General features: G+C 34.0%; 4 protein-coding genes across 7 annotated transcripts; 2 read left to right on the forward strand and 2 right to left on the reverse strand.

Moving 5' to 3' along the window:
• The first annotated feature begins 2 nt into the window (after positions 1 to 2).
• Positions 3 to 3,011, forward strand: LOC102617135 (uncharacterized). 2 transcript variants are annotated; one of them, XM_006488856.4, is made up of 8 exons: positions 3 to 326; positions 603 to 695; positions 1,110 to 1,321; positions 1,408 to 1,552; positions 1,639 to 1,711; positions 1,949 to 2,089; positions 2,223 to 2,348; positions 2,727 to 3,011. In XM_006488856.4, exons 1-8 carry the CDS (start codon positions 58 to 60, stop codon positions 2,829 to 2,831), a joined length of 1,164 nt encoding a protein of 387 aa, XP_006488919.1. In that variant the 5' UTR covers positions 3 to 57; the 3' UTR covers positions 2,832 to 3,011. The 2 variants fall into 2 exon arrangements, with proteins under 2 accessions (XP_006488919.1, XP_006488918.1); XM_006488855.4 differs by having other exon boundaries at positions 4 to 326; positions 1,949 to 2,095.
• A 2,701-nt stretch (positions 3,012 to 5,712) lies between these two features.
• Positions 5,713 to 7,562, forward strand: LOC102616147 (cytokinin riboside 5'-monophosphate phosphoribohydrolase LOG8-like). Of its 2 annotated transcripts, none has more exons than XM_025102614.2 (7): positions 5,713 to 5,908; positions 6,070 to 6,167; positions 6,630 to 6,660; positions 6,751 to 6,850; positions 6,968 to 7,038; positions 7,169 to 7,312; positions 7,387 to 7,562. In XM_025102614.2, the coding sequence occupies exons 1-7, from the start codon at positions 5,813 to 5,815 to the stop codon at positions 7,465 to 7,467; spliced, it is 621 nt and encodes a 206-aa protein (XP_024958382.1). In that variant the 5' UTR covers positions 5,713 to 5,812; the 3' UTR covers positions 7,468 to 7,562. The 2 variants fall into 2 exon arrangements, with proteins under 2 accessions (XP_024958382.1, XP_006488914.1); XM_006488851.4 differs by having other exon boundaries at positions 5,717 to 5,908; positions 7,416 to 7,509.
• A 60-nt stretch (positions 7,563 to 7,622) lies between these two features.
• On the reverse strand, positions 7,623 to 10,041 carry LOC102616630 (hypothetical protein). Of its 2 annotated transcripts, XM_006488854.4 has the most exons (2): positions 9,657 to 10,038; positions 7,623 to 9,440 (listed from the first exon to the last, which is right to left on the reverse strand). In XM_006488854.4, exon 2 carries the CDS (start codon positions 9,256 to 9,258, stop codon positions 7,876 to 7,878), a length of 1,383 nt encoding a protein of 460 aa, XP_006488917.1. In that variant the 5' UTR covers positions 9,259 to 9,440; positions 9,657 to 10,038; the 3' UTR covers positions 7,623 to 7,875. The 2 variants fall into 2 exon arrangements, with proteins under 2 accessions (XP_006488917.1, XP_006488916.1); XM_006488853.4 differs by having other exon boundaries at positions 7,623 to 10,041.
• A 1,527-nt stretch (positions 10,042 to 11,568) lies between these two features.
• Positions 11,569 to 14,023, reverse strand: LOC102615854 (hypothetical protein). Its single transcript, XM_006488850.4, has 2 exons — positions 13,619 to 14,023; positions 11,569 to 13,502 (listed from the first exon to the last, which is right to left on the reverse strand). Exon 2 carries the CDS (start codon positions 13,469 to 13,471, stop codon positions 11,795 to 11,797), a length of 1,677 nt encoding a protein of 558 aa, XP_006488913.1. The 5' UTR covers positions 13,472 to 13,502; positions 13,619 to 14,023; the 3' UTR covers positions 11,569 to 11,794.
• Between the last annotated feature and the right edge of the window lie 8,134 nt (positions 14,024 to 22,157).

The following is a 22,157-nucleotide window of genomic DNA, read 5'->3' on the forward strand; positions in this document are numbered from 1 at the left end:
CTTTAAAAACGTTTTAACTGCTCTCTCTTTGCTATAGCAATTAGCAATTAGCAAGCAATGGCTAGCTTCAGTACTTCAGCAAGAGTGCTGCCAGTTCTCTCATTGCACCCAAAAAGAAACCTGAGCATCATCACATCTTCTCCATCTTCAGTGCATTTTAGCAACACCCATTTGCACAGTCTGAAGATTCGTCACAAAAGTTTGGGACTTTCAAGCTTTGAACCAGGTGGGTTTGTCGTGTGTTCTGCTTCAAATAACTATTTTTCAGTTGATGAGCAAATGAAAGAGAAGCAGAGCAGTGAAGAACCTTATGAGGTTAAGAACAGGTAAATTTGTATTGTGTTCTTGCTAATTTTTTTGTTTTGAGCACATCAATTATGCCATTAGAGGGTATATTAAAAAAATTAGTATGATATTAGCCTTTCCTCTGTCTTTTAGTATGAATTTTTTTTTTTTGATACACGTCTTTTAGTATGATTATTGTGCCAATGATGCAGATGCTTTTATTGAAGATTTAGTTTTTCTTTTTCTTTTTTTCTTTTTTTCCCTGATGAATTTGAGTATCACGATTTGTGATCTCATAGTTTTCTGTCTTGCTGTAGTATGTGGAACTGGAGGGGGTATTCAATTCGCTATCAGTATTCGGGAAGCACTGGTCCTGCTCTAGTTCTGGTTCATGGTTTCGGAGCAAACAGGTCTAGATCGTTGATATTTCGCTTCTCATTAGCGGGCAACTAATTGCTCTAGGTATTAATTGCAGATTGCTCTTCACTGTCATACTTGGCACATTCATTTTTTACCTTATGCATGCTAAAAACTTGTATGACTATCCCCTTGTGGTTCCTTGAATTAGCACTGGTGTAGAAGTAGAATGATATTTATGGACTGACCCAATTCATTTTTCTGGATTTAGTTTGGATCCGGTAGCTAAGACTTTGGCTATTGGTCACAGCATTGCTTGCATTCTCTAATGAACCAACTGTTTATGCAAGTTTCATGATAAATCTGCTGTGTCAATTTGAAAAGAACTTTTGTTCTCTTTCTCTTTGTTTATGTTCTAATTATGTGTCTTCATTTAGTGATTGTGATGCCTTAACTGCTATTTACAGTGACCATTGGAGGAAAAACATTATGGTTCTTGCTAAATCCCATAGGGTATACTCAATTGATCTTATTGGTTATGGATACTCAGACAAACCAAATCCTCGTGATTTTTTTGACAAACCTTTTTATACGTTCGAGACATGGGCCAGTCAGCTGAATGATTTTTGTAAAGATGTGGTGAAAGATCAAGCATTCTTTATATGCAATTCAATTGGAGGTGATCAAGCATGAGTCAATAAATAGCATCTCCTTTCCATATTATCACCACTTGGCTAGTAAACAGTTTACATGGTCTTCATGCAGGATTAGTTGGTCTTCAAGCAGCAGTAATGGAGCCAGAGATCTGTAGAGGCATGATCTTGTTGAATATATCTCTTCGTATGCTTCATATCAAAAAGCAGCCTTGGTATGGACGGCCTTTGATCAGATCATTTCAGAATTTATTGAGGTAAAAATTAGAAAATTTCTTTCTGCTCAGGTTCAAGTTCCAAACTTGCCAGCTTATGATTTAAGTTAGATATGCTTATTTGATAGGAACACTGCTGCGGGCAAACTTTTTTACAAAATGGTTGCAACATCAGAGTCTGTCAGAAATATTCTTTGCCAGGTATTGCACGTTAACATTAGTTTTGCAATCAGACTGCTGGGAACTATTTAATGGTTTGAAGTTTTTTGTGGCAAAATAAAAATAATTAGCTGTCTACAGTAGAAATAACTATGGATTTGTACATGCAAGGAAATGTTATATTGAACAATACCGGTTCCTCACCATTCTTTCGAAAGAAAAGAGAATAAATGTGGTTGATGTTGTCATCAACTCTGTTGATTGTTTTTGTTGTTTCAGTGTTATAATGACACCTCCCAAGTGACAGAGGAACTAGTTGAAAAGATCTTACAACCGGGACTTGAAACTGGTGCAGCAGATGTATTTCTCGAATTCATTTGCTACTCAGGAGGCCCTTTACCTGAGGAACTACTGCCACAGGTGAAGGTCAGTTTCTTCAAGCTGGATCAAATTCACAATATGCCAATCTCCAGCCAGTAAAATTAATTTTTGCTAGCTCTTGGTGATTTTGGATTTGTTCTTCTTGTATACTTGTGTTCCTTCTTTGCTGCAGTGTCCTGTTTTGATAGCATGGGGTGACAAGGACCCATGGGAGCCCATTGAGCTTGGAAGAGCCTATGGGAATTTTGATTCTGTGGAAGACTTTATTGTCCTTCCTAATGTCGGCCACTGCCCTCAGGTATCCCTCTATCTCTCCCTTTCAAGTGCGTGCTTGCACACACTCTCATACTTGCACACATGTAGGTGCTATGATCAGGTGGCAATTTTCTTTCCCTTATGAACTAGAAATTATGTGGTGGGTATTCGAATGTATGGAAAACACATTCATTTTTTATGCATGTATGAACACTTATGGGCTTTGGCCATCTTACTCATTCACTTGGGAGATTATAGTAGCAAATTTGCAATATTTTTGAGGCTGTGAATGGTTCAGTAATATATTTGGCTTCTGATTTTATATTTGCATTAAATATTATGCATTTTGATGGTTATGATGATGATGATGCTTGAGGTAACAAAAACTTTGCATAAAGTTTATCTATTGATGTGCTTGAAGGATGAAGCACCCCATCTTGTCAACCCACTTGTGGAATCATTTGTGACTCGCCATGCTACACCACCAGCTAGCGTTTCTGCAGCTTCTTTATATTCTAGCAATTGATACGATCAATTTTAGTCACTTTCTGTAACTAGGAACCCGTTTGTAAGTTGCAACTGCTATGCCTCAGCAAGATAGTAAATTGTTTGGCAAGAGGTCCATATTACTGTAGCAATTGTAAGTTAGAAGTTGATCTCTGACTGGTTTTATCATTTATGTACATTGTTCATTTGTGTTTATCAATCCAAATCATGCATCTCACGTGAAAACTAAAAGCTAAAAGCAAAAAAAAACAAAAAAAAAAAAAAAAACAAAATCAGTTCATCCTAGAATTGTTGATAAAGCAAAGATGCCATGAACCAGGACTTGAAAAGACATATGAAAGAGAGTCCCATTTTCCTTCATATTTGTACACCTTCTTTGACGGTATAATTTTCACTTTTGACTTTTATTATGGCACAATTTTTGCACAAGGTGAAACTGTGCAATAGAAAACGTTTTTCATTAGGTAGGGTTAGATCACTAGGAACGCCAGTGACAAATCACTTGTCACCACAACAAGCAATAACTTTTGTAATAGTGTTGTTGATTCCACTTCAAACTTAAGTGGCAAAGGAAACCGACTACTTCAAAATTGGCATTAAGCATATAGAATTTCGGTTTTGTATGTATATATATATATAAAGTAGGAGTGAACAAACTCAAATTGTTTTTTAGTCCTCTTTTCTTTAAGTTTCGAACTCCGCGGCCAGCAAAAACAAACTGCTTGAAATTAATCGGTTAAGTTTTTGGGGCAGTTCTCAATGATACTTATAAGAATATTGACATATAATCTCGTATTATTTGATGTTAGTGCAACTCTTTGAATATACCAATTTGTATAAAATAACTCTAAATGACACTCCGGGAGTATATATCGGCAATAGAACTACAAACTCTTATACGAGCTACTTTTTGTATAAACTAACGTGGCATAACATCATTTGGTTGACTGAAAATATAAATTAATAAAAATAAATCATATGAGTAATGTGGTGGCTTCATTCAATCAACCTTATTATGCCACATAAATTTATGTAAAAATAATTTGTATATTAATTTACAGGTGTGCATTATTCATAAAAAAAAAAAATCTCTCAATAACTGAGAGTTTTACAAGTTATCTATTGAATATAACGAGTACGACAGTCGCTTTGATACATAAATATGCCATAATTTTATACACCATGACCTTAATGTGGTAATTTATGAAGAAATAAAATTAAAATCGAAAGAAGATGGTGTTTATTCAAACTAATCCCTACCAAAATTTCTCACATACGTGTTTACAAAGAAGGCTGCCAAAGCAATTATGTCACTTTTGGGCTAGTTGGCATTTGTTGACTCTATAAAATACCTTATATAATACCTGAAAGGCCAATTCGTTTGGCGTTTCTCTGCTTTTTACTATATTTTTTTATGCATCGAATCGAAACAAACAAACAAATAAAGCATGAGATTATTAATCAAATGATTATGGTGGGCTTACATAATAAATTTGGTCCCTACATCACCATCAACGTCATCATCGTGATTATTATCAATTTATCATAATCTTTACGCATGCTTGAACCCCATTTTAATAAATAAACGCATGATAATTGCATATCATAATTGCTTTATACGTTAGGAAGGGGAAGTGGACATACAATATTATAAAAAATAATCTTCTAAATTTTTCCTGAGTAAATATTCATTTACTTTTTATATTTTAATTTAATAGCTCGATTAATTCTTATATGTTCCTACTCTTCATTAAAAATAAGGATATTTTGAGGTACTTTTCAAAATATAGGGATTAAAGGAAAGTTTAAATTAAAATATAGAGATTAAACGAACATTTACTCATTTATCCAATACAACTACTTTTATTTTAAAAAAATGCGATATTAATCAAGACTTTGGTAAAATAAACATCATATTGCTACAAAACTAATTTATTGGCGACTAATTATCGATTTATATACTCATCCATGCTTCAATTCAATATATGTAATGTTAAAATGTGTAAAAAAAAAAAAAAGACTAGAAAAATCTGCCAATAAAATAATAAGATGACAATTTGTTGAGTGACCTAGAAAGGGCCATAATAGCAAACCACCACCAAAATTGTGAAATATTATTTTATTAATTAATTGGTGATGAAAGCACCAAACACAAAATCCCAAATACCTAATTGGATTTCCGATAAGAGATAGAGGAGATGAACTCACCCTATAAAATCCAACAACATAAACAGTAAAAATCTTATTGGTGCACCCACAAAACAAATTGGATATAAATATAATTTATAGAGAGAGAGAGAGAGAGAGAGAGAGAGAAAGAAAGAAAGAATCTGCTTTGACTCAAGAAAAGCATTTTTGTCATTAATCGTTTATACTTGTGCCATGAATCATGTCTCGCGTATTATATGAAAAGTTCTGCGAAAATCATTTGCAGGATTAGCGAATGCATATCAAAGAGTCTTTCACAAATGGAAACTTTTGAAAATTTCCTTTTTTTTTTAAAAAAAAAAGAATTAACAAAATTCTATTTTTTTAAAAAAAAAATCTGTTAGTCTTTTTGATTCATTAATTACTTAGCTCTTCTATACACAAAGAGGTCTCTATATAAGGTTAAGTATACACCTAAATTAGTGATGAGCATAAGCATTAAATAACAATTCTTATAAAAATTGAGGAGGTTTTTGAATTGTAATTAAAATATATGTACATCTACTCCCAAAATTACAGTTCTAAATAATGGTGTATAGGTTAAATATGTGTTTTAAAATATATGTATGTCTACCCTCAAGATTATATAAAGTAGTTTTACATATGTGAGTTTACCATTAAACTTGTACTATAAAAGATGCTTACATGTCCGCACTCGAGAATGAGTCACGACTCTTTATATATATAAATATATAAAGCACATGTTTATATATGATTGAAACATAACATATACTATTGTGAAGACTTGTTGGAGGACTTCTCTTGCACTATTCTTTTGGAGAGAGAGAGTAAATGGGGAAGTTCAAAAGGGTTTGTGTGTTTTGTGGAAGTAATTCAGGAAATAGAAAGATTTTCAGTGATGCAGCTCTTGATCTTGCTACACAGCTGGTTTGTAAATTGTCATCTCTCTCTTATATATATATATATTTCTTTCCTTTGCTTGCAACACACAAACTCACAAACACATATAACGCATGTGTAAAAGCACTTAGATTAACGGTGATGGCTTAAGCTCGTTTGAAGGTATTTTAATTAAGAAAAAGTTGCAGGTTGAGAGGAAAATAAATTTGGTGTATGGAGGAGGGAGTGTTGGGCTTATGGGATTAGTTTCTCAAACTATTTTTGATGGAGGGTGTCATGTTCTTGGGTAAGTTAAAAATATTTATATATTATTGAAGTTTCTTAATCTTTTATACTATTATGAATTGAGGTGCGGTAATTTTTAATTTTTAGTTGTTGTGTAATAGAATGATTAATAGTCAAATATGTAGGTGTCTAAATACTATAAAATTCTCGATTGTCGATATTCAATTATTGTTGTTGATATTAACTGTCGCAGATATCATCTTTTATGATCATGAGTTCGACAATCTTATAGTCATTTGATAAATCACAAGTATTTATATATTTCTAAGTCTTTTGTGTTATGAATCTCTCGTCAAAAATATAAATTTGTAGATAATAAGTTAGTAACGAAATACTTGTGATTATTAAAACATAAAAACGGTTGTAAGGTACTTTCACCGTGCTTATGTTGTTTGTTGATGTATACCCAATTGTTTTCTTCATCATTGTTGTTGATTCTAATGCAATTTTTCTTCTTGACTAGGGTCATACCAAAAGCTCTAGTTCCAATCGAGGTAATTAATTAAGATTATAAACAATTCTGCTTAATTCTCTTAATCTTTCCAATTACTAAATTACTCAAATCACTTTTGTCAAAATCTCAGATATCGGGACAGACAGTAGGAGATGTGCTAATTGTGTCCGATATGCATGAAAGAAAAGCAGAAATGGCTAGAAGAGCCGATGCTTTCATTGCACTTCCAGGTATATATATCACAATTTTCTAGCTTCAAAATTCATATTTTGATGGTTGATTGAAATAAGATATCGTTTTTTTTTAAATTTTATTTTATGGGTTTTTCTCTATTATAATTTATGAAGGAGGGTATGGAACAATGGAAGAGTTGCTGGAGATGATAACATGGTCTCAGCTTGGCATCCATGACAAACCTGTAAGTTAGTATAAATAAGAAATACATTATTGTTTGATTGAAATAACGAAAATGTTTTTCAGAATCAAACCATTTTTTTGGCAGTACATTGATGAAATCTTTCTATTGAATTTTGATTTTAAAAAAACAGGTGGGTGTGTTAAATGTTGATGGATATTATGATTCTTTGCTAAGGTTCTTTGACAAAGGAGTAGAAGAAGGATTTATCAAATCTTCTGCTAGAAATATTGTCATTTCTGCTAAGAATGCTAGAGATCTTCTACAAGGAATGGAGGTGCCAAACTTACTGCCTTCAAACCAATAAACATCTATTTATCTTTTCTTACTTTAAACCTTTACTTCTTATAGAGATTAGAAAAGCACTTGTGCTCCTGCAGGCATATATACCTATGCATGATCAAGTGGCTTCAAGTCAAAGCTGGATTGTAGAAGAAAACAGCGAATAAAATTGTAGCAATTTGCTTTTGGTAATTCACACAAGGAAAATGGAATTTTTTCTATGAAAATGAAACCATTATCGATAATGGACTCTTAAGTGCAAGCAAAAGAGTAGAGGATAATACACAATAGCACTATGAGTCCGATGAGCAACAATACTACTTCATCATTGAGCGTTGACGCATATGTGTGGCAATTTCAAATTACTTGCAATGAAAACAAATATGGAAACTTGGCATCTCGATAATTCACAGATTTGAAACAACTATTGAACTCTATAATATGATCAACTGGAACTGCCAATCATGAAATCAAATAAAGGCCTAGAATAAGCTCAAAGCTTCCATTTTGTGACTGAATCAAGACATTAAACTTAACAGGAATTGTCAATCAACCTGGTCAGCAGTAACCAACTCCATCCTTGCAGTCTTTGGTCAAATTATTAAATGTTTCCAGACGTATCTTTCCCCGGTAAAAGACCTCAGTGTCCACAATGGCTCTCATGTACCCATCAAATTCAACTGGTCTTCCACGGGTTAAACGTGTCATCCAATGGTACCACTCACTTGTGCTATTCCACAGGTCCCTGTAATCGTCAAGCAAATGGACCTTGTATTCTGACCTCAAAGTATCAAAGTAATTATAAGATGGTTCATTGGTTGCAATATACAAATTTGTCCAGGGATGAACAACCTCTTCAAGCTTCTCAAGGAGTGCACCAGGTGATGTGTCAGAATCCAAATTGGGCCAAAGCTTCTTATTTTTAACTCTCTCCCCACGAACGACATGAATCGCATCATATTCGTAATCCATTCGCCCACCAATCTCTGCAACAATATTTAACAATATCTTAGACTTGAGCAAGGCATGCCATGGCCTCTCGATGTACTTAGCCGCTTCCCTGTCACAAACCATAAACCAAAAATTTCCTGGAGATGGAGCATCAAACTGCCTCCATATGATTGTACTGTTATCTTTCTTTAAATTCTTTGGTTTGACCTTATAGCTAACAACCTTCTTAACTGAAACTTTTTTCTCATGCTTTTGATCCCATTTCTTCCACTCCCTTAAAAATTCACCTTCCTCCACAACTGATGCCACATCCTTAAGGTGCTCAAAGTCAAAATAATATCGAAAATCTTTCCCATCCACATCCTGATTACTCGGGTTATATTTCGCCGCCAGGCACATACTCAAATCCATCACAAATGTCCTTTTCAAATACATAGCCTCCCCTAATCCGCACAAGAAACTCCACGCAAAATGATTCATTCCTTTGCAATAATCTCCTCCTCGTTTATAATATAAGTACTTCCCTTCCTTAAAATCTGCCTCTGATCCGGTACTCAGAATTGTGTCATTGATCTCATCATCGAGAATTGCCTTTGATACTATTGTATTCCCAGCACTCCTGGTGCCATTAACTCTTCTCCTAAACAATCTCTTGGCATTGATACCCGAATGCCAACCACTTGCATGCTCAACTCTGTAGAAACAATCTTCTCCATATTCAAACCTAAACCTCCTAAAATCCTTATACTTCCTCCAAGACTTATCTCTCTTGCTCCTAAACCTCCAAGCTACATCACACTCATTTGCCTTCGACCCATTAACAGGTGTAAGGTACTCCAAAAACAGAACTGACTTAAATTGCTTAAGATTAAATCTCTCAACAGCTAGCAAAACTCGGGGGTCAGAACAATTTACTTCCCTCAATTCATCACAATCAGAGTCATCCAAAACGGCCAAATTTTTCAGTTTCTTCTCAGCTTTGTCAATCATTTGTTCAGTGATTGAACTACCAGATGGCGCAGACCGAAAGACTTCACCAGATTTGAGGATAGAATTGCCATCTTCCAAGGTTGGATTTTCAGTTTTGGAGAAGAATTTGGTTAAAGCTGAGGTAGATTCAAGCCATGGATCTGGAGGTTGATATGTAATGGCAATGACTGTAAATATAAGAACTGAGAATACAAATACAGAGAAACACAGGTTGCTAATTAGTCTTATGAACATTTGGCCAATCGGCTCTGATTCTCTCATGCGCTCTGCCTAAAATGAAAAACCCAATCCTCTAAACTAATCAGATATTAAAAATCTATCATAAAAGAATGTGCTTGCCAACCGAGAAAATGCAAGAAAGTAATAAAGTGAAAAAAGCTAGGCTTGGGGATACATACATTAAATATTAACTCTTAGATGAGGTTTGCCCATTGTTGAATACCCAAATTATAGATTCAATCAGAACTTGAAATCAGATCAGAAAAATGGCGTTCGGTGACTGAGAAAAAGAAGGAATGTGAGAGAAAATTGATGTCAAAAGACTAAGTGCGAGGCTAAAGTTAACTTCAATTCCTTGATGGGTTTTTCTCACTGTTGTATACCCAAGTTTTAGATTTAACAGAATCATTGCGGTTTTATCAGGGAGGTGTTTGGTGACCGAGAAAATGATGGATAGCGAGAGAAAAGATTGACGTCCAAAGACCGAATGCTAGCCACAAGGCCAAAGCTAACTTCAAACTGTTCAGCCGTTAACTTCGTTCAATTTTCCAATTTTACCACAAACCATTAATTGCACTTATCAAAAAGATTTGTGCAATAAGCTTCCATGGCTACAGTTCACTGCGGTGAATTGATCAAGGAATGCGACATGTCAGCATCAAAAGACTGGGGCATTTTTAATTTATCAATTAATTATCTATTTCAATAGATTTTTATTTTTTCTATTTTGTATTTTAGTTAATAATACGGGCAAAACTGTAGTGCAACTATTGGATGGTACCGTCTCGTCTTTTGTCTTTTGACCCCCCATTTTCTTCTTTATTTATAAATTTATGATAATTTTCTTTTTCTTTTTTCCTCTCCTATATATTCAGATATTCTATTCTTTTTTTCTCCACCTAGATAATTAATCAATCATTAATTAGTAACTCATTTTAAACTAAAATATCATTATCCAACCAATTACCTCAATTATTTTTCACATCACAACTAAGACAAAATGTAGAAATTTAATTTGAAGATTTGGATGGCAATTTTGAGGACATGGCAATTAAATAAATTAAAATAATAAATCAAACCTATCAAATACAAGTGATTAATGTCATGTTGATTCATGTTGGTTTATATCTATAAATAAAGTTTAAGTTTTGTTATTTTGAATAACTAATAATTTTGAAATTAAATTGTATTGTAGTTTTTTTAATTTAAAGTCCTGTATATAATTTAAAGTGACAATCAAAGTGTAAAAAGAGAAAATAAAATACATAATTTTTATAATTATTTATTTAATATTTTATTTTAGTAATTTCATGCTATTTTTATTTTTTAAGTTAATTTATTAATAAAATTTTAATGTGAAATCATTACTTATCTCACTCCTTAAATTAAAAAAAAAAATAGAATTAGATATTGATATTTAGTTTTATGGGAATTTTTTAACTTGAGACAGCTTATCTATTTTTTAATTGTTTAAATTATTCACAAATTTAAAATAATCTGGATTTATGTGTCAAAATTTTAAAACATTTGATTTTTTTAAAATTTCAGTATACAATATGGAGTGCAGCGTTAATTACCAAACTGTAGCATCCTACCGTTGAATCTGCTCTTACGTTAAATCTGAGGGTGAAAGCACAAGAAGACAAAATAGTGGGTACCGTGCAACAGTTGCACGGTAGTTGGACCCTAATAACACGGCTAATGCAGGGAAGTTTTTCAAGTCGAACAAGAAAAGGGTATCCAATAAATTATTGTTACATAATGTTAGTGCTATTGATCAAATTTCATATACATCATGAACATTTTTATTTTCAACCAATTCGATAATGCGTCTTTTCAAGAGTGAGTTCCATTGCTGAAAAAGCACTTGTGCTATGGGCATCATTCATCATAACACAATGACTGCTGAAAAGCACTTCTTGTGCTCCTTCAGAAATATGTACCCAGGCATGATAAAATGGCCTCAAGCTGAACAATGTTTTTTATGAAATCAATAATAATAGACTTTTGCATTTTGTGTCAAATGTGTACATAAACTACCCATTGTATAGAAGAAAAAGAGCACTTAATAACTTTCAAAATAAATCCCAATCAGAAGAACAGAAAGCATTATAAGTTGAATATGTAATATGATACATGCATTTCATGATCAGCTAGAATTGCCAATCATCAATAGAATGAAGGAACAAGCAAATAAAATAAGAGCCTAAAATAAACCCAATATTATCATTCCGTGCCAGAATCAAGAGACTTAAAACATAACAAAAGATGCAGATCAATTTATGCTTACGGCGACAAGAGCTATCCCCCAACCTGGTCAGCAGGTATTAACTCCATCCTTGCAGTCTTTGGTCAAATTATAGAATGTTTCCACACGTGTCTTTGCTCTGTAGAAGACCTCTGTATCCACAGCAACTCTCATGTACCCATCAAACTCAACTGGTCGTCCGTCGTTCAAAAGTGTGGTCTCATTGTACCACTCACTTGTATTGCTCCAAAGTTCCTTGTAATCATCAAGCAAATGGACCTTGTACTGAGACCTCAATTTATCAAAATAATTATAAAACGGTTCATTGGTTGCAATATACAGATTTCTCCAAGGATGAATCATTCCTTGAAGCTTTGTAAGGAGTGCATCAGGTGATGTATCGACATCTAAATGTGGCCAGAGCTCCTTATTTTGAGCTTTCTCTCCTCGAACCACGTGAACTGCATCAAAATCCCAATCCATTTGCCCACTGATCTCTGTGACAATATTCATCAATCTCTTGGACTTCCACAGTGCATGCCATGGCCTCTGTATGTACTTTGCAGCCTGCCCTTCACACACCCTATACCAATAATTTTCAGGCTCAGGCGAATCAAACTGTCTCCATATAATTGTGCTCTTATCTTTCTTTAGTTGCACCGGTGTTACCTTATGGGTAACAACTTTCTTAACTGGCACTTTTCGCTTATGACCCCGATCCCATTTCTTCCAATCCCTCAAAAACTCACCTTCCTCCACAACTGATGCCACCTCCTTAAGATGTTCAAAGTCAAAATAATATCGAAAGTCCTTCCCCTCCTCATCCTTATTGCTTGGGTTATAAGTTGCAGCCAAGCATACACTCAAATCCATTACAAATGTCCTATTCAAATAGATAGCCTCGCCTAAGCCACACAAGAAACTCCACATATACTGATTCATTCCTTTGCAATAGTCTCCTCCACGGGAGTAATACAAGTACTTCCCTTTCCTAAAATTCGTCAGTGATCCCAACGTTGGAATTGTGTCATTGATCTCATCATCGCGAAATGCTGGTGCAACTTTAGGATTCCCAACACTCCTACTAGTAGCATTAACTCTATTCCTAAATGACCTCCTGGCATTAAAACCGGAGTGCCAACCACCTGCACGTACGATTTTATAAGTACAATTTTCTCCGTATCCAAACCTAAACCTCCTAAAATCCCTATACTTCCTCCAAGACTTCTCTTTCTTGTTCCTAAACCTCCAAGCCACATCACATTCATTCGCTTTCGATCCATTAACTGGTTTTTGATACTCCAAAAACACAATTGACTTAAATAGCCTCAAATTGAACCTCTCTACGGCTATCAAAACTCGTGGATCAGAACAATTTACTACTCTCAATTCATCACAATCAGACTTTTCCGTGACGGTCATATTTTTCACTTCCTCCTCAGATTTCTCAATCACTACTTCAGTAATCGAACTAACAGGCGGCACTAAAGGTGCAAGTGGCATAGCCTGCAAATCTTCACCGGTTTTGAGGATAGAGCTGTCATCTTTAAAGGTTGCATTTTCAGTTTTGGTGAAGAATTTAGTTAAAGCTGGGGCAGATTCAAGCCAGGGATCTGGAGGTTGATATGTAATGGCAATGACTGTAAATATGAGCACTGAGAACACAAACACTGAGAAACATAGGTTGCTTATCAATTTGATTAAATTTTGGCCAATCGGCTCTGTGATTGGATTTGATTCCTTCATGGGCTTTGCCTAACCTTCAGAAAGAAATTCCCTAGAATAACCAGATCTCAAAAATTCTATTGCTATAATGGATGAACGGCAACAGAGAAAGTGTAAGAAAGTGAAAGAAAATTAAAATGAACTAAATTAAGCTCAAGGGCAACTTACATCATCTCTGAGATGGGTTTTGCTCAGTGTTGAATACCCAAGTTTCAGATTTTATCAGATCTTCCAATCATACTAAGAAAATGGTGTTTGGTGACCGAGAAAAATGAAAGGAAAATGAGGGAAAATTGATGTCAAAAGGCTAAGTACAAGCTCAAAATCACTTCAATTCCTTGATGGGTTTTTCTTCCTGCTGAAAACCCAGATTTTGATTTAACAAAATCTGGTAGTGTCGGTGTTTGGTTACTGAGAAAATGAAGGAAAATGAGGGGAAATGCAAGAAAATGAGGTAAAATGCTGGAAGAGTCGGGAGTAAAAATATGATAAGTTGGAACTCGACGGAGGAAAATTGGACTTGAAGTTTACTTCAAATCAAAGAAGATAATTAATCACTCGTGTTATAAGCTTTCATTACACGGAAAGCGTGAAAAGGATTCTCTATTTCAATGAGTTGGTGCCAGTTCACTGGTACCGACCTAGGCAGGTTCCACGTCAGCATCAAGACGTTTAATTTTGTTTTTTCTGATTTTATTTAATGATTTTTTAATCGGTTTTGGATCGGTATCTTCTTACAGAGGTATTTGTAATACAAGGCCCAAAATTGGCCTAAGAGTGAGAGGTGGAGGAGTTGTTGGCTTGTTTCTCTCATTGATAAGAAGGTTGAAAATGACAACAAAATGGGAAAAATCTTGAAAAATTAAAAAGTTGCATTACGTCTTCCCTTATTTATTCTTCTTCAATATCAAGTTCACACGTTTCAAAATATGCAGTATATTCATGTCGTTTTAGAGAAGATGCTTTGGTCCGAAAAGAGAAATTATCAAGGGTAAGGTTTTGTGTTTAAGGGCTTGTTCGGTATTATTTTTTAATTGATATTTTTTGAAAAAAAAATAAGAAAAAAATAATATTTTAAAGTTGTTGTACTTCTGAATTGAAGTATAAGTTTGGTATTATTTTTTGTATCCTATATTCTAAAATTAAAAATAATATTATGTGTACGGTAGACATGATTGAAAATGATTAAAACAATTATTATATATTCGTTGGAACAGTATTATAGAAACAAAATTTGAGCAAATATATTATCTTAACATTTAAATAAAATTAATTTATTTTTCGTATAATATGATAAAAAAATTGTAAAATTTTATTCATCCAAAATTTTTTAACTAGTCAAAGGATGAATCATAATGAACATAAAATGAATCTTATACAAGATAAAGTTACCTTATAAGGTTCAGTATAGATTTTATAACAAGCAAGGGCAAAACAAAGTTAAGAAGAGCATTGTTAGTTATCACCGAGTCACTGACTCTGGCAAAAGTAGAGAGCAACCAAAAGAAAATCCGTTGCTCAGGCTGCATAAATATTCAAATTAATCTTTCATGAGTAGTCATCCATTCTTTTGCTTCTTGAAAAATTACGTAATCTAACTTGTATACTTTTTGTTACTTTCACTCTGTATAAATGCCTAAACATTGGTTAAAAATAAAGAAATTGTAAATTACGTGATCTATTTCTTATCGTCTTGATATATGATGGATCGTCCATTTCTGGAATGCAGAGAGGTGTTTTCTTCGTTATTATGTCTTTGTATTGTGGTTCAGCGTTTGGCTAAAACCATACTATGTCATTCTTCACAGTACTTGGATAGACTTTTGCACATGATTTCTTGAATGTGTGAACCTGAATAATCATAGAAAAGGTCATATAAAATCCCATTTTAGCCATATGATGTTGAATGACAAAGTGCATACCCGATCTTCTAGTATAATGAATCAAGATTTTTACGCCAAACAAGCTAAGATAAGAGCTGTCCAATAGCCATATGATGTTGAATGACTTTGTCTGATTGATATGCTACACAAGTTCACCATCAACCTTAGAACCAGAACAACAATTAATGGCAACAACAACCAACAACAAAAAATGAAGAAATTGTAAATTAATTAAATAAGTTACCGCTAGACCTAAAAGCCGAAGTGTGTGCTATAAGCTCTAACAAGTTCTCTCACATATGCAAGACTGATATTAGACAGGCTTGTCATTTGGCTAGAAACAAATACAAATGCATTTACATTAGGGGATTTGAACACAAGACTTTCTAGTCAAAACCAGCTTGGATATAAATCAAAAGATAAAAGTTTTTACTCATGAATTATTTCACTGATATGCAACAGAAATCATCACTAGCCTTAGAATTAGAATGACAACAACTAAATACTCAATTAAACAAATAGATATTATAAATTAATAATTAAGTTACGGCTTGAATTAAAAGTTCAAGCTTATTGGCAAAGGCACAAACTATATTATTAAGCTCTAAAAGGCCTCATCACCAGCAAGATCGATACCAAATAGAAACATATATAAATACAATCACATCGAAAATAGTTGCCGATCATCAGGGGGAGCCTGAGGGATGAATTTACAGTCACCAGAGCCATTGAAACACCAACCATGATACAGACATTGCAACTTGTCCCATTGATCAATTCTCCCTTCAGACAAAAGAGCCAATCTGTGGGGACATGTATCATCAAACACTTTGCAAGCATTTTCATTTCTGTCCCACCAAACCACCACATCAAGCCCTAACACTCTCTTTGCATGAGGCACTCTCTTGTCCAAATCACACACTGGGTACCACTGTGAGAATCAATCAAATTTCTCATCTTTGGCCTCTGTTTCAACCTCACCTAAAACTACTGACAACGATGATGATGATGATGAAACAATTGTATAAATTTTGGTTATGATTTTAAAAACAAAGTGGGTATTAGACTAAAATGAGAAATATGCAACAGGGGTTTCACGAGTTGTTGAGCTTTGTGACTGTGAAGTGAAGGATGAAATGAAGAAGCCATATGTGCTTCCACGTTTGCTTGTTTCAGAATCAAAATTCAAAGTTACTGCGGATGACAAAAGAATTTGAAACGAATAATAAAACTTGGTGCCATTGAGTATGTTTCTTGAAAATGGATAATAAAAAAATTATAAAATATTTTATTTTTGTGAATGAAAATGAACGAATGGCTGTGTGCTCATGGCTCGGAACATAGAAGCACTTATTAAGTTTTTTTCATAGTTTAAGTAGGCTTGTTAACCATCGGTTGATATTGGACTGTTGGGAATGATTTTTTTTGTTTGTTAAAAGTGTATTTTTATTGCCGAAAGTGTTTCTGTTTCCTTTTTATATTTATTTGTCGACCGTCCTTTTTTGCAATTTTGTGTTGGCAGAGGGTTTCATGTTGTGCTAAATTTTTTATCCAAAAATAAAAAAACAACGACAATAAAAGCACTTTTTTGAATTTACATGTTTGTCTAAACTACGTTCAAGTATTTAGAGACCTTGAATTTACGTACAGAAAAAATAATTTATATTTACATATTCTAATTTTCACGGATGCATTTGGAATTGTTTTTGGAGGCTGAAAAATAATTTTAAAAAGATAAAATTAATTTTGGTATTTGATAAATTTTCTTAAAAATCATTTTGGCAAAATCACTCCATTCTACAGTTGATTTTGAAAAATAAAGAAAGATTAATTTTTTCAAAATCTGATTTTGAGAATCACTTTTACGCTTAATACAATTATATATATATATTATAAAAATTTAAAATTATCCTAATTAATTAAAATAAAATCATTAAATTTAAAGAGATTATTATTATTATTATTATTATTATTATTATTACCAATTATATTAAGATAACAAAATAAAAAATAAAATTAATAATATAAATATTTGTTTTAGTTATCAATTATTATAGCTACATAATCAAAATGTTTTATATACATGTTTATAAATGTTTAAATAAATTTTAGGGAAATTATCATTCGTGTACCCTAAAGATGCACCTTCATCAAACATACTACAACACTTTCAAGGTGTATCACTCATCCACCCAAAAATACCAAAATGTATCTACCCACCACTATTCCGTCACCCACCGTTTGCAAGAGGTGATGTCATAAGGGTAAAATTATCTTTTACGATAGCAGAATCTTTGATGTAAAATGACATGTCGTTCAACGCTGGATGACGATGTCGTTCGCTTCAGAACGACATCGTTTCATTAATATAAAACGATGTCGTTTCAGTGGACCTAAAACATAACCATGAAATGACATCGTTTCATTGTAATTGAGACAAAATTAACGTGAAAGGGAAGAAATTCTTGGCAAACATTCGAGAGAACGCTTCCAGTAGAGAGAAAGCTTCCATCTACTGAAATCTATCAGCTGCTCTTGCCCATTTCCGCAGACTTTTCACCAAATACATTAAACACCCTCAAGATTTAAACAAGTGTAGCTATCGTTTGTGGAGTTTGATTTGAAGAGTTAGCTTGTTTTGCTCGAAGACAACAAGTAAAGCATCAGTTGTGGGTAATGTTTGCATGTTAAAATTTAAACATGGGATTGTTTTTATATGTTAATTGAAATCATTTTTTGCTGTTATATGTGTTCGGTTGTATGTTAATGGTAATGTGTGTTTACTTGACTGTAGTATGGTGGTGTTTATTTTACATTTAATTTTTAAAAAACTTGAGTTTACATTTATAAGTATGCTCTGTTCTGTTTAGTGTCACAGCGTCCATGTCTCCAATGGACTTAGTAATTTCTTTCAAATGAGAAAAACACAATATTGGCTTGATTCAAAATGAAGATTTTACTGTTGATAGAATAAGAGCTGAGGCATTGAAGATAACCAGTGTACATGGGTTAGATGAAGCTGGAAAAATCCTATTAAATGTGATGAATCTAGAGAACAAAGTGAAAATTGTGTTAGATTATGATCTTGGGTTAAAATGCTTAACTGGGATACATAATTTGATGGGTTTAACTACATTTGAAGTTGATGTCATTCCAGTTTTATGCCCTCAATATCCAGATTCTTTGTTAATACATTCATTGTTGTTTAACCTAGGAATACAGCTGCCTTCAGAAGTTATAAACACATTGAATGATCATTTTACTAGAGTAGATTTGGAGAGAGGCACACCAAAAGTTAGCCATTCAATTACAGATGAAGATGAATTATTATCGAACCGATCAGATAAAAGAATTCATAGTGATGATGATGAGGATGAGGATGAGGAAGTTGCTGTACAGCCACCACCTGCTGAAGATGATTTACTATCGGATTGGTCAGATAAAGAGATTAACAATGATGATGATGGTGGTGAACCATGTGTTAGGTACACGAATGATGTTGAGCCTGTTGAGGATAGCGATGACAATGAGGGCAGTGATAGTGATGCTGATGTATTACTGGATGATGATACCAGGGAAGTCGAAATGGTTGTTAACTCTTCAGATGAAGACAAAAATGCTGGCAGTGTGCAGTTTAGAGATTATTTAGAGAAACATGAGTATAAATTAGATGCTGATGGGATTCATAAGCTGAGAATGAGTGATGTGTTCAGAGATGTGGGTCATTTTAGAGAAGTGTTGCATGAGATGATGGTTAGGAAAGGGTTTAATATTAACATAAAATATAGTGAACCAAGGAGATATTATGCAACTTGTAAGGAGCCTGGTTGTCCATGGTTTGTCAATGGTGGAAGATTGAATGACAGAAATGGTTTTTGGTTGCGAGGGTATCACAAAAAGCATGAGTGCAGGTTTACGAAGCAATCTGTGAAAGTGACCTCCACATGGATTGCTGAAATGATTAAAGAACATGTTGCTATTGATCTTAATGTCAAGATATCTATTCTCAAGACTTATATGCAGGAAAAATTCAGATTGAAGATTGAGAAGCTGACAATGTATAGGGCTAGAGAAAGAGTAAGGATTCTGGTGTATGGTGATCAATCTAAGGGCTATCAGAAGTTGTTTCAATATGCTGCAGCTATTCATCAGGCTAATCCAGGAGCTATGTGCAAAGTGCTTTGTGATACAGTCAGTTATCCTGAAAAATGTCTATTTTAGAGAATCTTTGTTACTTTTCCAACACAAAGAAATGCTTTCCTAAATGGTTGCAAACCGTTTATTAGAATAGATGGATGCCACTTGAAGGGGAAATATAGTGGAGTGTTGTTGGCTGCTGTTGCTGCAGATGCTAACAAAGGGATTGTCTCATTAGCATTATCTATATGCGAGATTGAGAATACCGAAACATGGAGTTGGTTTCTTGAACATTTACACAATTATTTCGATGATGGAAGACATGTAACATTCATTAATGATAGGCAAAAGGGGCTATTGAATGCAATCCCAAACACATTGCCTTTTGCCTATCACATGGCATGTTGTAGGCATGTGTGTGCTAACTTTGCCAGAGACCATGCTGGTGCCAAATTGCGAAATCTTTTCTGGAGGGCAGCTAAGAGCAGCAACAAGCATGATTTTGATGAGGCAATGGCACTGATCAAAGATGAAAAGATAGAAGCTTATAATTGGTTGGAAAGAGAACTGCAGGGGTACACTTGGTCTATGCATGCATATGACAAAAACTGTAAGGTAGAGAGAACTGGCAATAATGCGTCTGAATGCTTCAATAGTTGGATTTTGCCTTATAGAGATAGGCCTGCTTTGTCAATGCTTGAGGAGATTAGATGCAGACTTATCAAGAGATTTACAAAGAGAAGAAATAAGGCAAATAGTTGGCCAAAAACTATTGCTCCCAGAATTTACAAAGAGCTGGATAAAACATACAAAAAATGAGAGAAAATGACTGTGCATCCTTCAGGAGACTTAAATTTTCAGGTAATTGATAAAGCTTATTATCCAGCTAGAAGGTTTATAGTAAAATTAGAAGACAAGACCTGTGATTGTGGGTATTGGGAAATTGCTGACTTACCCTGCTCTCATGCCATGGCTAGCATAGGTTATGCAAGACATGAAACTGAGGAGTACATTCCTTTTTGCTTCACGAAGCAGGCTTATATTAATACTTACTCAGTTATGTTTAGTCTCATTCCTGATGAGCATACATGGGAGCGTGGTGAAAGGCCATTGATTGATCCCCCAATTGTGCAGAAAAAAATTAGAAGGCCAAAGAAATGTAGGAAGAGGGCAGCTACTGAACCTAAAAAACGCAGCAGGAAATTTTTTGTCAATTGCTCGGTTTGTGGTGGCTCAAACCACAATATAAGATCTTGTCCATTGAGAAATACAACGATGACAAACAGTGTACCAAGTGGTCCAGGTGAGGGCTCCAGTGCTGGATCAAAGAAATGGAAAAGTGCAAGTACTGCTGGAACAAACAAAATAAAAGGTTGAATTTGGTTGAATTTCCCTTCTTGTATTTCATAGTTCATAACTGCATGTATAGAAGCTTAATTTATTTTTAATTTGGTAATGTAGGAAGGGCTGTAGGTGTCAGCTTATCCCGAGGTGAGGGCTCCAGTGCTGGATCAAAGAAAAGGAAAAGTGCAAGTATTGCTGGAACAAACAAAATAAAAGGTTGAATTTGGTTGAATTTCTCTTCTTGTATTTCATAGTTCAATAACTGCATTTATAGAAGCTTAATTTATTTTTAATTTTGTAATGTAGGAAGGTATGTAGGTGTCAGCTTATCCACAGGTGAGGGCTCCAATGCTGGATCAAAGAAAAGGAAAACTGGAAGTACTGCTGGACCAAATAGAAAAAAGGTTGAACTTGGTTGAATTTCTTTTCTTGTATTTCATAGTTCATAACTGCATATATAGAAGTTTAATTTAATTTAAATTTTGTAATGTAGGAAGGGTTGTAGGTGTCAGCTTATCCCAAGTCAACCAATCTCAAAATCCTTCACAAGCTTCAGTCGTATCAGGTGCTTTGTAATGAGTTCGATGCTCAATTTCAGTTTCCTTAAACTATGTTGTTTATCTTATTTCAACTGAACTTAATTATGCTCTTGCATGAGCCAAACCAGATTTTTTGAATGTGTTTTATTTGTTGGAACATGTATTAGAAGAGATTCTAATTTGTCATTTCAATATTTTGGATGTCTCTACTGGATTATTACTATTGAAGATACATTATTTATTGGATGTGTTTTGTTGAAGATATATTTTATTTATTGGATGTGTTCTGTTAAAGAAAATTTATTTCGTGGATGTGTTTTGTTTAGATAATGGCTGTTTTAATTGGATTTTACCGTCCAATTCCAGATTATTATTGATTACTTTCTCATGAACACAGTTACAAATACACATACTAGCACAATTAGAATATATTTAAGCTTTCCCTCAATGATTTTCAACCTCTTTTTTATTTTCACAACCTCGTCAGCCAACTTTGAGTTTTGCTCGTATGACTGTTGTGCAAATTTTAATGTACTCGCAAGCGCACGAATCTATTATAGTATAAATCAATGGTGACGAGTGTCGATCCCACGAGGAGGTGGATTTTAATTGTGTAGAATTAATTTTGTGAATGGGTGATTGGATTTGTGGTGGAAATGATTTGGAATATGCTACAACTTAAATTAAAATGGCGAGAATAAATTCTAAAATTGGTATTGAAATGGCGAGAAGAAATTGAAGAGAATTCTATTGAAATAACGTACTTGGGTATCTGGATCCGTATCAACATGCATCATGGGCTAA

Source organism: Citrus sinensis, chromosome 2, assembly GCF_022201045.2.
Source record: "Citrus sinensis cultivar Valencia sweet orange chromosome 2, DVS_A1.0, whole genome shotgun sequence".
NCBI lineage: Eukaryota > Viridiplantae > Streptophyta > Magnoliopsida > Sapindales > Rutaceae > Citrus > Citrus sinensis.

Coding starts and splice junctions, on each gene's coding strand:
- LOC102616147 (XM_025102614.2), top strand. CDS start 5,813: ATGGGGAAGTTCAAAAGGGTTTGTGTGTTTTGTGGAAGTAATTCAGGA. Junction 6,168..6,629: donor GGAGGGTGTCATGTTCTTGG/GTAAGTTAAAAA, acceptor CTTCTTGACTAG/GGTCATACCAAAAGCTCTAG. Junction 6,851..6,967: donor TGCTTTCATTGCACTTCCAG/GTATATATATCA, acceptor TAATTTATGAAG/GAGGGTATGGAACAATGGAA.
- LOC102616630 (XM_006488853.4), bottom strand. CDS start 9,519: ATGAGAGAATCAGAGCCGATTGGCCAAATGTTCATAAGACTAATTAGC.
- LOC102617135 (XM_006488855.4), top strand. CDS start 58: ATGGCTAGCTTCAGTACTTCAGCAAGAGTGCTGCCAGTTCTCTCATTG. Junction 1,322..1,407: donor TATATGCAATTCAATTGGAG/GTGATCAAGCAT, acceptor GTCTTCATGCAG/GATTAGTTGGTCTTCAAGCA. Junction 1,712..1,948: donor TCAGAAATATTCTTTGCCAG/GTATTGCACGTT, acceptor TTGTTGTTTCAG/TGTTATAATGACACCTCCCA.
- LOC102615854 (XM_006488850.4), bottom strand. CDS start 13,471: ATGAAGGAATCAAATCCAATCACAGAGCCGATTGGCCAAAATTTAATC.